Source organism: Ruditapes philippinarum, unplaced genomic scaffold (genome assembly GCF_026571515.1).
Source record: "Ruditapes philippinarum isolate M1 unplaced genomic scaffold, ASM2657151v2 ctg3395_1_1_1_1, whole genome shotgun sequence".
Taxonomy (NCBI): domain Eukaryota; kingdom Metazoa; phylum Mollusca; class Bivalvia; order Venerida; family Veneridae; genus Ruditapes; species Ruditapes philippinarum.
The window spans coordinates 83598-100046 of NW_026856044.1; the positions used below are offsets into that span (position 1 = coordinate 83598).

At 33.0% G+C, this 16449-nt stretch overlaps 1 protein-coding gene across 1 annotated transcript; it reads right to left on the reverse strand.

Annotated features, from left to right (window-relative positions):
• Window positions 1-500: 500 nt before the first annotated feature.
• LOC132745226 (uncharacterized) lies at window positions 501-13468 on the reverse strand. The gene is made up of 4 exons (XM_060734076.1): window positions 13304-13468; window positions 7806-7894; window positions 7044-7092; window positions 501-2410 (listed from the first exon to the last, which is right to left on the reverse strand). The coding sequence occupies exon 4, from the start codon at window positions 2124-2126 to the stop codon at window positions 1158-1160; it is 969 nt and encodes a 322-aa protein (XP_060590059.1). The 5' UTR covers window positions 2127-2410; window positions 7044-7092; window positions 7806-7894; window positions 13304-13468; the 3' UTR covers window positions 501-1157.
• Between the last annotated feature and the right edge of the window lie 2981 nt (window positions 13469-16449).

Below are 16449 nucleotides of genomic sequence, written 5' to 3' on the forward strand. Positions count from 1 at the left end.
TTGTTTACGTGACGTCACAATGTAGCGCCAAACAGCACGTGCAAAACAATCAAATCAAGTACGCTATTTTAATGTCGCAAACGAGTAAAATTTTACATTTATTTCACTTTTAATAATATTTATTTCGCTTGAAAAATTATAGAGTGAAATAAAATAAACAACAGTTTTATCAACGTTTTCAAAATGCGTTATTCTCAAAATGTTTCTACACACGGAAGATTTAACGACAGTTTTTTTTTCATACCACTGTAACAGCCTTTAAAGGACGTTTCTATTGGAAACTATGAGGCGAAAACAAATTTAATCACCACACATAAAGTCCAACATTATAATAATAATTATATTTTTTCTAGACGTGTTAGAATGGAAATTGGAAATAGATATAAATTCTTTGTGCATTATTCTATAATAATGCACGTTTTTCGTTCAAATGCTTTGTAATTAATCACTAAGGTCTATCGGCCTTCGTAATTATATAACTACGCATTTGAACTCAATCCGTGCATTATTCTACAACAATCCACTCAGAATCGATATCTATTTCCTAAATATTTTGACAAACCGCAGCTTAAGTACTTCAGGTGTTACAATCACAAATCATGGCAAAACAAACTGCATGTACAACATAACACGGTTTCATGAATATTTTTATTCATTTGATACTACAACAATTAAGTGAAAAATGAGATTCTGTCCTTCACATTATCACGGAGTTGAATAGTGTATGCATATCTGTGACATTATGTACACACAAAAAATAACAACGTAATATGCGGAGAATATAATATTCAACATAAATCTACTGGGTAATAAATGTAATATACGCCTAAACCAGTTGCATGTAAATTACATCAAATACTGTTTTCTATGAAAATTAAAATTGAAATTTCTCCCATACAAAAGGAATATAAAATGAATAACTGATATTCATTTCCTAAGTCCCTTTTATAAAACACTCGTTTTCAAAACTTTCTCAGTCAAAAGCTATTGTACATGTATATAAACATACAAAGAAATTATATAACAAGGAAATGCTTAAATCACTGCGTGGTTGTATCTTCCCTTTGGTTTGCGAGGCTCAAATATTTAAAGCGTTGAAGCATTGTCATGAAGCAGTGAATGCTACGCAATATCAGTGTGTGTCTGACAAGAAATTTCTAAAGGTTTTGATTTTCAATTTCCCATTTGTAAAGCTTTATGGTTTTGTCTCCCAATTTAAACAACAACTGTCTCCATACTGTCCAGTTTGACTCTATCAGCATCGAGCAAAGGTCAGACGGTTTTTGTTCCATTGCAGAAATACTCATGTTTATAGCTTCATCTTTCACGGTGATATGCTGTGCTTCACCAAGGCCTTGTCTTGCATCCACCAATGCCTGGACGTAGTCACATTTTCTTGTCGCGCTGAAAACATTGTAAATAGGTGTTAAGAACGGAGAAAATGTTAGTAAATTGTAGCTGGAAAGTAGACGGGCGAGTCTTCCGTTTCCATCACCAAATGGATGTAATGAAAGGAAACAAAACAGAAACAGACTTGAACATTTAAAATACATTTTTGCTCTTTCTTCATCTGAAATATTTTTCTGTCTTATGCTTTCAATTATTTCATTCACTTTATCAACTAAAGTCTGGATAGCTTGTTCAGCTACAGCTACATTTTCAAATTTAGGGTATTCGTGTGTTTTCCCGTTAAATTCAGCTGTTCTTGGGTACGTACTAAAATTACCGGGAGGTGTACCTTCATGCATGATGTCTTCCATCAGAATGTTATGTGTATGCTTTATCAAAGACTCAACTTCTATGAAACCTTTACTATCATGCTTTCCAGAAAAAAAATCAATTTCTTTATTTGGAGTATTGGCTTCAGCCATATCATCTATTGATTTTTTAAGCTCATCTTTTATATGCTTGTAGGCAAGGTACAAATTAGTGGTCTCCTTCGTACTTTTGGTTGGCGTTTTACCCGTTTCCTGTATCTTGTCATGGATACTACCAATTTCGTCAAAATCTAAACTTGGTAGTTCAAGTGAATTATGTCTTTGATACGACCCTTCAGATTTATTTTGAAGCAGCTGTTCAACACGTGTCGACATGGCACCATTTATTTCTTTATCAATATCTTCCATAATTGATTCCGTCAAAGTTTCTTCTTGTACTCCAATACCTTCTTTCTTTCTGTATAGTGCATAAAAATCTAACAAGTAACCATCTGTGAAATTTTCCTTTCTTTTAGCTTCTGTTGAATTCCCTTTAGTCGCTCATAGGTTTCCTTTATAAATAACTATATCTTTTAGCATCTCAGAAATAGTTGGTGCCTCTGTGGTCCTCGTTTCTAGTCGCCATTTCGGTATTTCTGTTGGTTCAAATGCAAGGAAATGTTCCACATTGCCTGATGACCATATGCATTGACCTGTAAAACAGTTCTTATCGATACAGATATCAGGTATATTACAGATTTATACATTCTATCGAAGTGCATAGTGATGAAAATATGGTGGCTGATTTTTTTCATTCGTGTTTTTCGCCCCGCGACCCCGCCAAGCGAAAAGTCGGGAATTAACAAGTTAAAATGGCGGGGGCGCTAAGGAAAACACGTTAATAAGCGGGGCGCGGGGCAAATTTTTATAAATAAAACTTCACCCCGCGGAGGCGCGGAGCGAGATTTAAAGGAGTTAAACGGCGGGAATGCGGAGCGAAAACACGCTAATAAGCGTCCCCGCTTATCAGCGTGTTTTCGCCTCGCGTCCCCGCCATTTTAACTTGTTCATTCTCTACTTTTCGCTTGGCGGGGTCGAATCAGTTTTACGCTTAGATGTCTGCGAAGTGCGCCATTTTCCTTAGGCAGTAGTATTTATATTGAAATAAATTTGATCTTTTGTCAATTTAAAGCTATTACATTGGTATATCTAAGTTACCAAATATCCTGAAATATTGACAGATGGAGTCAGTTAATTAGTTCATTTTACAAAAAGAAAATATCAGTAACTTTCTATATATGAGAATAATATGTTATATAGCACGTACGGAAGGTAAAACTGGCTATACCAAAATGCACTGAAAAAGAATAAAGTTAAAACAAATACTCTATTCCTTCCTTCATTACAATAATGTCTATTGATAATCACATCATATATTATAAGGTCCCAGAATATCCAAATGATATGACATTTTTTGTTTGTTTATAACATAGTGTCAATAAAATGCTGCAGTAGAAATACTTGCAAATAAAATGAGAGAATATGCAATAAATATTTTAGGTGAAATTATCCTACATAAATATTTCTATTAAAGCTCAATGGATTAAGATTAAATATTTAAATACATCTGCTTCAATAACATCATATCTGATCACGGTTTAAATCTAAAGCCGAGGTCTGGTGTATGCGAAAGTTATTTTTATGTTTTATCACGAAACATATCTAATGTACAAATATACATTTAATCATATATCATACTACAAAGTTACGAAAGGGTAATTTTCTCATTCAATTTTTACAATGTATGCACAAATGCATTATACATGTATACAAGGGTGCCATAGTCACAAAATACGCCCGTTTACGAAAGCTTTAGATGGAGATGGGGGCAATATGGATAAGTGTTATCTAGCAAGCAAGTTTTTATCCTTAGCACTGTGTTGTTAAATGAACCTTAAAACAAATCAGTAGGGAAGATATGCACAGGATGTGTGACCTTGACCTTGGTCGCAGGGACCTGAATTTTATGCACGACACTCAGCCTTACAATGATGAACATTTGTGCCAAATTATATTGAAATCCCTCTATGCATGTAGAAGTTTTGCTCCAGATAAGCGTTTTGCTATGAGCTCTAACTGTGACCTTCACCTTTGACCTAGAGACTTGGTTCATGTGCAGGGCACTACGTCTCATGGTGGTGAACAATTCTATAAAGTAACGTTAAAATTCCTCCATGCATGTAGAAAATATGCTCCGGACAACATGTGGATATTTAATCATCTCCAGTGACCTTGACCTTGCAAATATTAACCTAAATTAAATGTGTCACACCTGTAGTCATAATAGTTACCATTTGTGCTACAATCCATCAATAAATGATGACTAAATGGTCCCTATACACATCTGCAAATGTTATCTGAACTTTGACCTCTATGTGTAACCTTGACTTTGGTCGCAGGGATCTGAATTTTGCGTGCGACACTCAGCCTCACAATGGTGAACATTTTTGCCAAGTTATATTAAAATCCTTCTATGAATGTAGAAGTTTTGCTCCAGACAAGCGTTTTCAATGAGCTCTAAGTGTGACCTTGACCTTTGACCTGGAGACCTGGATCATGCATGGAGCAATACATATCATGGTGGTGAACATTTCCATAAAGTATTATAAAAATTCTTCCATACATGTAGGAGATATGCTCCAGACAAAATCTGGATATTTCACCATCTTTAGTGACCTTGACCTTGCATATATTGACCTAAAGTACATGTGTCATAGCCGTAGTCATGATAATGACCATTTGTGTTACAATCCCTCAATAAATGAAGATTAAATCGTCCCTATACACATCTTCATATTTTTATCTAAACTTTGACCTCTATGTGTGGCCTTGACCTTGGCTGCAGGGACCTGAATTTTGTGCGCGACACTCCGCCTCACAATGGTGTACATTTGTGACAAGTTATATTGAAATCCCTCTATGCATGTGGAAGTTTTGCTCCGGACAAGCGTTTTTCAATGAACTCTAAGTGTGACCTTGACCTTTGACCTAGAGACCTAGTTCATGTGCGTGACATGGCTTCTCATAATGGTGAACATTACTTTGAAAATTTCGTTAAAATCCCTCCATGCGTGTAGGAGATATGCTCCGGACAAAATCTGGATATTTCATCATCTTTAGTGACCTTGACCTTGTATATATTGACCTAAAATTATATGTATCACAGCCATAGTCTTGATAATGACCATTTGTGTTACAATCCCTCAATAAATGATGACTAAATGGTCCATATACACATCTTCATATTTTTTATCTGAACTTTGACCTCTATGTGTGACCTTGACCTTGGCCGCAAGGACCTGAATCTTGCGCGCGACACTCCGCCTCACAATGGTGAACATTTGTGCCAAGTAATATTGAAATCCCTCTATACATGTGGAAGTTTTGCTCCGGACAAGCGGTTTTCAATGAGCTCTAAGTGTGACCTTGACCTTTGACCTAAAGACCTGGTTCATGTGCGCGACACTGCTCCTCATAGTGGTGAACATTTCTATGAAGTTTCATTATAATCCCTCCATACATGTAGGAGATATGCTCCGGACAAAAACTGGATATTTCATCATTTAGTGACCTTGACCTTGTATATATTGACATATATTATATGTACCACAGCCATAGTCTTGCTAATGACCATTTGTGTTACAATCCCTCAATAAATGATGACTAAATGGTCCATATATACATCTTCATATTTTTATCTGAACTTTGACCTCTATGTGTGACCTTGACCTTGGCCGCAAGGACCCGAATCTTGCGCGCGACACTCCGCCTCACAATGGTGAACATTTGTGCCAAGTAATATTGAAATCCCTCTATACATGTGGAAGTTTTGCTCCGGACAAGCATTTTTCAATGAACTCTAAGTGTGACCTTGACCTTTGACCTAGAGACCTGGTTCATGTGCGCGACACTGCTCCTCATAGTGGTGAACATTTCTATGAAGTTTCATTAAAATCCCTCAATACATGTAGGAGATATGCTCCGGACAAAATCTGGATATTTCATCATCTTTAGTGACCTTGACCTTGTACATATTGACCTAAATTATATGAATCACAGCTATAGTCTTGATAATGACCATTTATGTTACAATCCCTCAATAAATGATGACTAAATGGTCCATATTACACATCTTCATATTTTTATCTGAACTTTGACCTCTATGTGTGACCTTGACCTTGGCTGCAAGGACCTGAATCTTGCGCGCGACACTCCCGCCTCACAATGGTGAACATTTGTGCCAAGTAATATTGAAATCCCTCTATACATGTGGAAGTTTTGCTCCGGACAAGCATTTTTCAATGAGCTCTAAGTGTGACCTTGACCTTTGACCTAGAGACCTGGTTCATGTGCGGGACACTGCTCCTTATAGTGGTGAACATTTCTATGAAGTTTCATCAAAATCCCTCCATACATGTAGGAGATATGCTCCGGACAAAATTGGACGCCGCCCGCCCGCCAGGGGCGTTCCCATAATACATCCCGTTTTTCAAACGGGCGTATAATAAGTGATTTCGCACATATAACCCCAAAAACATTTGTAATTTATTTTGTCAGTAAAATCTTCCTTGAAGTCAACGAGGAATATAACGTGACCTTTGCCAAACGTTTTATTCATCATTAATGTATGAATGCAATTTTAAATACCATAATAAATTGAACTATTCAATAAAATCATTAAAATTTTATGTATACTTCATTATTACATACGATAAATTCATTAGTCATTTTAGTGTAATAACAGTTTCGCGTAAACGTCGGTACCGTCTTTTGTCTAAGGTTCTGAATGACCGGGTCACGTGAATCGGTGGGAAGATGCAATCTCTTCTCTGGCAGCGTGTTTTTTCTCCCTGTACCCGCCGTTTATTTCTTAAATCTCGCGAGACAAAGTTTAATTTATTAAACCTTTCCCCGAACCCGGCTTATTAGCTTGTTTTCGCTCCGTGCCCCAATCACTTAACTTGTTAATTCACGATTTTCCGCTTGGCGGGGTCGAGAGGCGAAAACACAAATGCACAAAGTAGCCACCGTATAAAATAGTTAAAATTGAAATTATAAACTAAAGGTCGTTCAATACGGCCTGGTTTAATGTAATTCTTTATGTACAGAACAAGTAAATATAAGTTATCTGCTGTATTAGCATAGCTATGAATTTTGGACTTGTTTTATTGAGAATTTCGAAACATTTCCAAATGTGTTTATACGACAATCATCATGATAACTTAAAGGTATCACTTTTGTGCCTTTCAAAAATAAATTTTTTACAAAAAATTCAATAATTCTCACTTTCTTTTTCTCCGTTTCTGAGGCGGGGCCTTTTGGATTCAGATCTGTCCTGAAAATATAAGGTCAACTTGTTGCACATCGTGTGAAGTAATTGTCACACTTGATGATATGTATTTATATATATATATATATAATTGATTTTTTTAAATGCAGATTTAAAGCTGCACGCGCTCCAGATGAGCCAAAATGTTTCAAGAAAATCAATATTGAGAAAAATGTACTAAAATTTTAAGTAAAGTAAAAACATTCAAGATCCAAGTTATATTTTTCTTGCTATATGCGGTTTAAGAATGATTTTGCAATATTTTATTACCATATTTCTACTGCGTAACTAATGCAGTAAGGGATTTTTCCATATGTTGACCACTTTTTTGGTAATTTTCTTGGATTGTAAGTTCTTATTGCAAAATGCAAATTACTTTATTTGTTCACCTAATAATATTTTACTTTTAAATACATTTTTTCATGAAAATTAACATGAGTCAGGAGGCGTGCTGCTTTAATGCAGCTCAATTTAGAAAATTATAAAAGGTATAATACATATGATTCGAAATATTATTGATTAAAACGTATTCAAATAACGTTAAGTCTTAATACTGTAAAGGGCACGAAAAATTATTTCTGCTCTTAATTTCAGCCTTATAACATGTAAAATAATATGTCCCATGATTTGAAATAAAGTTTAGATACTGCCGCCGCAAATGCAGACATCTACATGTACATAAAATTATAATGTTTACAAATTTTGAACATAACCGGTACCTCGTATTCATTTCTTTGTTGATCATTCCCATTATCATTTGGTGTTCTTCTTCTGGTACGTCCATCCATTCTGACTTTCACCACGTCCACTACAATTATAACAAAATGTTTTTATATCAACAAAGGAAATAATTAAGAATTTGTTAGACCGAAGGTAATCAGTATTGGTCTCTTGAGTAAAGGAAAATAAAGATAAATAATTCCGCGAAGAGGAACCTTTTTCTAACAAAGGCTATGATTTTTCCACTACAAGAATTGCATTTCTTAGCCTTTTACTTTCAAAACTGAAAAGAATGACTCCACTGCCGGACAAATTAGCATTCTTTGCATATGACAAGAACATTGTTCAAACTCTTTCTTTTGCTTCTGTAGTACAACCTAACCCCTTAATGACATTTTTTACTTTTCTTATTTAAATTAAAGTCATCCACCTATGAATCAATTTTATTTTATTAAATCAAACTCTTAGCATTCAATCTGTATAAAACATGTTTTCAAAACTGAAAAGAATGACTCCACTGCCGGACAAATTAGCACACCTTCTTTGCATATGACATGAAAATCGTTCAAACCCTTTTTGACTTCTGTAGTACAACCCTAACCCCTTAATGACCTTTTTTTACTTTTCTAATTTAAATTAAAGTCACCCACCTATGAATCAATTTTATTTTATTAAATCAAAATCTTAGCAAGATAATTTTCATTCAATCTGTATAAAACATTATAGAAAAGTGACTTGAAACCCATAACTGTCATTTTGATAACTAAATGAAATTATCTAATTATATTTTGTGGAACCATATAAAATCAAAGAAACATTTTGAAAAAGGGATTTTCAAAGTGTTCGTCATTATGTAGGCATATTTAATGGTAAAAAGAACACACACCATAGCGGCCATATCTTTGATAAATCAAATATTTAAAAATATATTGTTACATGGTCTTTGAGAAAGGATATCAAATTCAAATAGACAGCTTTTCTGAATACAGGTATTAACAGACTATGTCCCCTAGTAGCAATTGTTATCAAAATAATTTGTACAACATTGGTAGATGGTCCCCTTGTGACAATTTCTCTGAAATAGTGTGGACATTTATTAATTCGACAAGAAGCACTGTGCTAAACAGAATAAACGGCAAGTTTACTTCATTTAAATGAACTTTAACACGATATGATAAAAAAAATATTTACACGTTGGACAAAAAAAACGGAATAATTTTTGTTTATAGTAATTCAAAAATGTATTTAGGTATTTTATATTAAACCTTTTCAAAATTCATGAATATAAGTGAGTAATAAATATAATCGTTACAAACATGCAAGTGGTTAAAATTCCGCTAAACATGTTTCAAATTTCCCCTCATGCTGACTCATGCAAATCAAGTAGTATTGAGTGTTTTGTCGTTGTATACAACCACAAGGAAAAATGTGTTTCATATCTCATAAGTGCATACTGTTATCGTTTGGGTAAAAACAGTTTTCCCATGAAAAAACAAGAGGTTTATTTTTATCGGGGAAAACAATTTAGTGCTGAACTACATGTATGTATTTCAATAATTTTATCTTGGAAGGTATTTCTTCCCCGAGAGTTATAGACGCCTTGCAAAATGTAAGGTCAATGTCAGGTCACTCATGTTGGCAGAAAGCTGCTACTGATAAGCCTCCAGAACAGGTTTAAAGAGAAGTTATTACTTTAAATGTTAAAATAAGCAGTTGTTATTAGCAAAATATAGCTTCAGAAATTTGTGAATTATTTGATGCTTTTTTTTGGTTTATTTGAGGTTCGTTTTATGTAAAAATTAAGGATATAACTTAGAATAAAATAGTTAAAGGTAAACAAACTTATGAAATATCAAAATGAAATATTCTAATGAAATATTTTTCATAAAATTCAAAAATGATAACATTGATATTTCCATCTCACAGTCAGCTCTCAACATAAAATAGTTCTTTTATTGAAAACAGAAAAACTGTGCTTTAACAGAATAAAATGTTGCAGAACAAACTATTACGCTACTATTTTAAAAAGTTTTTTAACAAAACAAAACATATTTATTTCATAAAGGCATTCTTATTCAAATTTACGGATGCTCAAATAGGCAAAACACAGAAAATACTATGTCATTACTTAGATTCCTAAATACGTATTGTGGAGAAGGGATGCATGGACAAAAGCTATTAAAAATAAGACCAAGATAATTAAAGCCGTGGCAACAAACAAATAATTCTTTGCATGCATGTTACGTTTTTATAATGTGACAAATTGTTTTGCTTCATGATTTTTACCATGTTTCATAACATAAATGATTATTAAGTACTAGTAACTGTTGGGTCTAATAATTTCTCCAGTCCACATAGTTAATTAATTGTTAGCAAAAAATTGAAGTTTAGCCTTAATTTTATGAACAGGCTTTTCTGCAGAAGTCGAAATATTTTAAATGACTAGGTTATGCATTTCAGAGTCAAATAATATCTGTATAATTTGGATAGATGTTCCACAAATATATGTTTTAAGCCAGTCAGTTGTTTTCATTTTTTTCTATATTCTTTATATTTATATTCTTATATTTTTTATAATATTGGTAGTTTTAAATTGTAGTTTTGAAACTGAGTTTATGCCTGAGGTTAAAAATAAATTAAAGATGCTTTAAAATAAATCAATGACAATTTAGGTTGCATTGTTTTGATCATATTTTTTATTTATCAGGTAAGCCTTTAACGTATGTTATTTATACACTGCCTCTTGCTTGCAAACACTTGTCAGTTTCTCATAATAGAACTGGCTGCACATGTCGAAACACTGGTACATAATAATAATAATAATAATAATAATAATAATAATAATAATATTATTATTATTATTATTATTATTATTAACAAGCAAATTCGTTGAATTTATATCCCCCGCCGAGTACTGGTTATTATTAACACAATAATTGAAGACATAAGGCTTTATTTATATATTAATCATGGCATAAACAGTAATATTCTTTGAACTTGATAAATATTCAGGGCAATAACAGAGCCATAACTTTGTGTTAAATAGTAAAATCTGGAAATGCCAATGAGATGTATAAACTACATTACTAATCAAGGGCCATAAATCTGAGTTATAAGTATCTGACTGGAACAAGGCGACTATATGCACATCTCCTCTTAGTATCTGAATTCCAGCCAGTAGTAGCAGAGAAGTAGCGAAGAAACAAATATTTTTCTATATGAATACTGCATAAGTAATCAAGGGTCATAACTCTAAGTTAAAGTGTCTGACCCGAACAAGCCGACGATATGCGCATCTCCTCTTGGTATTGAAGGTTCCCATAAAGTTTCGTTGAATTCCAGCCAGTAGTTGCAGAGAAGAAGTGCGGAAACGATTTTTATTCTATATGCATACTACATAACTAATCAAGGGCCATAACTATGAGTTAAAGGGTCTGACCGGAACATGCCGACGATATGCGCATCTCCTCTTGGTATTGAAGGTTCCCATAAAGTTTCGTTGAATTCCAGCCAGTAGTTGCAGAGAAGTAGTGCAGAAACGATTTTTTACTCTATATGCATACTACATAACTAATAAAGGGCCATAACTCTGAGTTTAAGGGTCTGACCAGAACAAGCCGACGATATGTGCATCTCCTCTTGATATTGATGATTCCCATAAAGTTTCGTTGAATTCCAGCCAAGTAGTTGCAGAGAACTACTCCGGAAACGATTTTTACTCTATATGCATACTACATAACTAATAAAGGGCCATAACTCTGAGTTAAAGGGTCGGACCGGAACAAGCCGGCGATATGCGCATCTCCTCTTGATATTGATGATTCCCATAAAGTTTGGATGAATTCCAGCCAGTAGTTGTAGAGAACTACTCCGGAAACGAAATTCGGACGGACGGATGGACGGACGGACAACGCCAAAACTATATCCCCCTCCCGATTCCATCGGCGGGGGATAATAATAATAATAATAATAATGATGATGATGACTTTATTTAAAGGGGCAACATAGTTTAGCAACTTCAGGCTTCCTTTTGAGTCTCTATCAAAATGTACATATAGTTAACAGTTCAAACAAATGATTTATATAAAAATACATATTGTTTATATGATATTAAATGATTTTGCATATATTCAGGGAGATGAGTATTTAGGGATTTATATACTTAAATGGCATTTTTATAATTTACTCTCAGAGATTTTATAAATACAGTTTAATTCAGAAAATAGCTTATCAATGGGCGCATTGAATGCCAGTATCTGTCGTTTATCCAAGATTTTTATAGTGTCCAATAATGATGGAAAGAAGTGTTTGGTCTGCAGAAATGGATAGTTTATCAAAGAAAACAAAATTAAATATACAGACATAAAATATAAAGACAAGGTCATTTTTTGAGCATGTGTACACTCTTTTCCATGAACTTAGCCTATTAGCAGACAGCTTTATGCCTCCAGAGATAACCTGTGGCCTGTAATGATATGCATCGTTCTATTTTTAGTAATTTTTAAAGGGGTCTATTTATAATGCGCCAGAGACGTTCGTTTCTGTACATGTAGAAGATTGGGAAACGAATACTCCACTTTAATAATTTACTTTTAGGGGTATATAGGGGTTTCTTAGTTTATGTATTCTGACAATTATATGAAACGATTTATCTAAAGATAACATATTTAACCTTAGAAGCTGAATGGGTTTGTATTAAAACCAAATTCACCTTAATATATTCAATTATTTTTGTTGGTTTCGTTTTCTTAATATTCTGTTATCGAATTTGATAAGTGGCTACATTTTTTTTTTCGTTGTTTTTATAGGAGGGTCTTTTTTCCGTTTCCTATCATATCGTTGGTCGGTTAGCAACATAAATTCATTGTGGACTATATTAATTAGATTAGATTCTTTTATCCTTGATATTTCAAAAATATTATAAAATTAATTATCATAAAATATACTTATTAACTTATTTCTTGGAATGAATTGTCTTTTAATTCGTTCGCTGCAGGATAGTAAAATATAAATTTATAAAAAAAAAACAAGTTAACATTAAAAATTGTTCTTTATTGCATGTAATCCATTATTACTGACCTTTTAATTTAAGAAATAAAGTTGAAAATCAAATAAAAAGTATTTTATCTTTGTATAATCTGGATCAACACGTCGTTAGATACCCACTGCCGAACCGTTAACATTTATCAGATTACATGTAGGTATCCGACGATGGGATCAAGGGTACTTAAGAAATCTACATATTTTTATAATGTGTAGTCCTGCAAAAACAAAGGGAAACTAAACAATTAGAAACCTTATGACATAATAACAATTTATTTCCTTCTAGTTCACAATGAATTGGATGTACATGTGCTTCAAAATGGCGCAATCATTACAGTGGGCGCTAGGGGAGTGGTAAAATGCAGTACAGCCGCAAGCCAAAAATATGTGATACAGCCAATTAGTAATATAACAGAAGTAATATTTAGAAAATAAGATATACATTAAAACAAACCTGATTCATAAACTTTTCCAGATAACAATAACAATAGTTTATTTCAACACTTTTTCAACTTGCCAAGTTTAACACTTTGCTTCCTGATCTATCACTGAGCTTTATTTAGTTTATCTGGTAAATACAGCTTGACTCAATAAACTAAACATAGAAACCAAACGTCATTGGTCGATTTTGAAACATAGCAGAGCTGTTTACACTGGAAAACGGTCGATAGCGCGTGATCATTGCATTTTGCAATGTTAAACAAAACTAGCGTCCTAGTTTATCAAAAACAGAGTAAAACAAAGGCGGAGTTCAGATTTTGTTTCGATTTTTCTGGGCCCTGTTTGAGCTTGGAAAATTTATTTATTACCTTAAAACTTTGGCATAAACGTTGGTTCATTACATAGTTTCCTATGCTTAAACGGTCGTTTTCAAAATGTTATAGAAAAGATAAATTTGAAATCTACAGCGTTACTACATATATGATCAACGTACATTTATACATGTATGTTTTATACACAAGTATATCAGCCAACAACAAGTATATATAGTGTTTAACTGACAAATATCTTTTAGTTTCCAGACAAGACACAACGTACAAAAAGCGAATTATTATTGTACTTAAACTTTAAAAATAAATTATACACATTTAGTACATTTTATACACATGAAAGTAATTGCTATACCCAAAACATTATAATATTGTTCTGTAAAAGTTGTAAAACAATTTTATATGTTATATTTAAATAGGACAATTTTTGACTTTTATCATTTTGTTGATAAAAATGTTTTACTTACACTTATTAAATTCAAACTTAGATTAGTTTCTCCACAGATATTTGGCCTTTAAATTTTGAATTTCACATAAAACCCCTAGCATGGTTTTAAGCTATTTGCCAATATATAATATAATGTATAACCACAAAAAGGATTTATCATTCAATTGTAATCTACTTTGTACACGTTATTATACTTTAACTTTTGCCTGTCTTGTCAACGTTTTATTAAAGATCAATGTGATGTTGCAGGGAATGTTGATAGATCTTTTGTAGGGAAAAATTGCTTCAACATATTTAATTTGGTTGATTTTTTTTCTATACATGCCTGATATAGCTTCAGATTGAGAGACATTATGTATCCTATAATCATGCCATAGTTATTATTTTCCTTTACTTCACACTGTAAAGTACTGGATGTACATTTGTATAAAAAAAGTAATCTTTAAAGTAAAATAATAAAGCATTTATCATGTGCCCTTTCGTTTCATTTTACTTACATGATTCTAAGGCCCTGTCTACACCTATCCAAGTCTTGAATGCAAGTATCATATTCTCTTGTATTGGACAGTGTAGACACCCTACTTGAATGGTTTTTAAAGAGAAATTATGTGACATCCATGAAATTAATTTCTTGCAAGAAAAGTAGAAAAGGTTCTATTTTTCTACAAGTTTTTGGCTGTCAAGACACTGATAACACTAGTTTGACACAGTTTGGTTCCTTGAAGAAGGAAGAATAGTAAAATAAGTTTCCAATGTTTAACGTTTTTAGCAAAATGGTTTTATACATGAGAAAAATAATGAATAATCATGATAACAAAATGTAATTAAAAAATAATGAAAAGTTTAAATTTAATAAATGAAAGAACTGAAAGAACAATTTAAATATTTACTATATACATTTTAATATAAGGGATAAATTATTAGATGAAAGTGATAATCAACAAAATATGAAATGAACATTTTTAATAAACATAAGAATAAAATGAAAAAAAAACTAAGATAAAGAATTGTTGTCGTTTTTGTACAAGCCGAACGCAAATACTTTGAAATTGTTTTTGAAGTACACATTCGAAAAGAGAATACATTTCTACAAAGTAGAGGTTTATTGGTTGACAACTTCGCTAGGCGTGACGTCCATGACGGCGTATTTCAAATTGTAAATTCCGATGACCCAAGCATAAGGCTTTCCATACACGACTGTTTTTCTTCTTCTGCATGCAAGCACATGGAAACACCAGAGGATGGAAACATGTTCCAAGATAGAATGCCAAGAAAATGGAGGAGAAGTACACATTCGTTGTTTACAACATAAAAGCTATCTTGTATCGAGACACGCCTGGACACGTGCGGTTTGGGACACACCTGGAAGTAACAATGAAAACGTTGACTGGCGGTTAGTAAAGGTAAAAAGAGAAGACGACTCAGATTGTTTTGTCATTGTTGCGAAGTCAACTGAAAACAGTTGTATATATTATGATGATACGGGCCGTGTGTATGACAAAGCTTACGATCCTTCAGACGTTCGTTGTTACTGGAGACTACAGCCTGTTGATAGAACGATGTATGATATGCATGTATTAAGAACGATGGTCCAAGCATTTTTTAGAAAGAATGCACATTAGAATGATTTTACCAAGCATATCGGTGATATAAATGTACATGGATAACAACAACCGTTTTGATTCATTTTATTCCTCCAAAAGATATCTTCAGCCTTCCTGAAAACAAACAGCAGTCACACGTTGCTATGTAACACAGCAAATGCGCTTAAAATATTCGTAATGTCATGACGCATGCGATAACAGGACATTGGCCAAATCTTTTGTGGTTTGTGTTTTACTTTGTTTCTTTCTTCACTTTTCAAAAGACTTAACATATATTTTTCTCATCTTTAGGTAAATATTTATTGCAGAATGTTATTGAAATCTAATAGAATATGTCTAATTTAATTAAGAAATCCCTATGACTGGTCAAATTATTGCCCTTTTCTCAAAAGCTTTAAGGAGCTGGGGAAGGATGTTGGAATATTTAATTATCCCTCATGTTAATAATCTGTGTGTACTTAAAATATGTTTATTTTACATTTCCAAAGAGATTTATGTTTATTTTACATTTTCAACGAGATTGGTCTTATCTGTGTGTACTGACAAGATGTTTATTTTAGATTTAGACTTTTAATCAACTGAATTGCCTTTGTGTACTGTAAACTGAATGACAGGACCCTGGGTTGTAAGACCGATGACATACTTTAACTTCTTTGCACTCATTGTCATCTTTTAATTTTTGTTCTGAACCCTTTGTGTGAGTTTAAAATCATGAAACTAGTGATATACGACGGATCAACATTGTTATTTGAAAACTATCAAATTTCTCAATGTATCT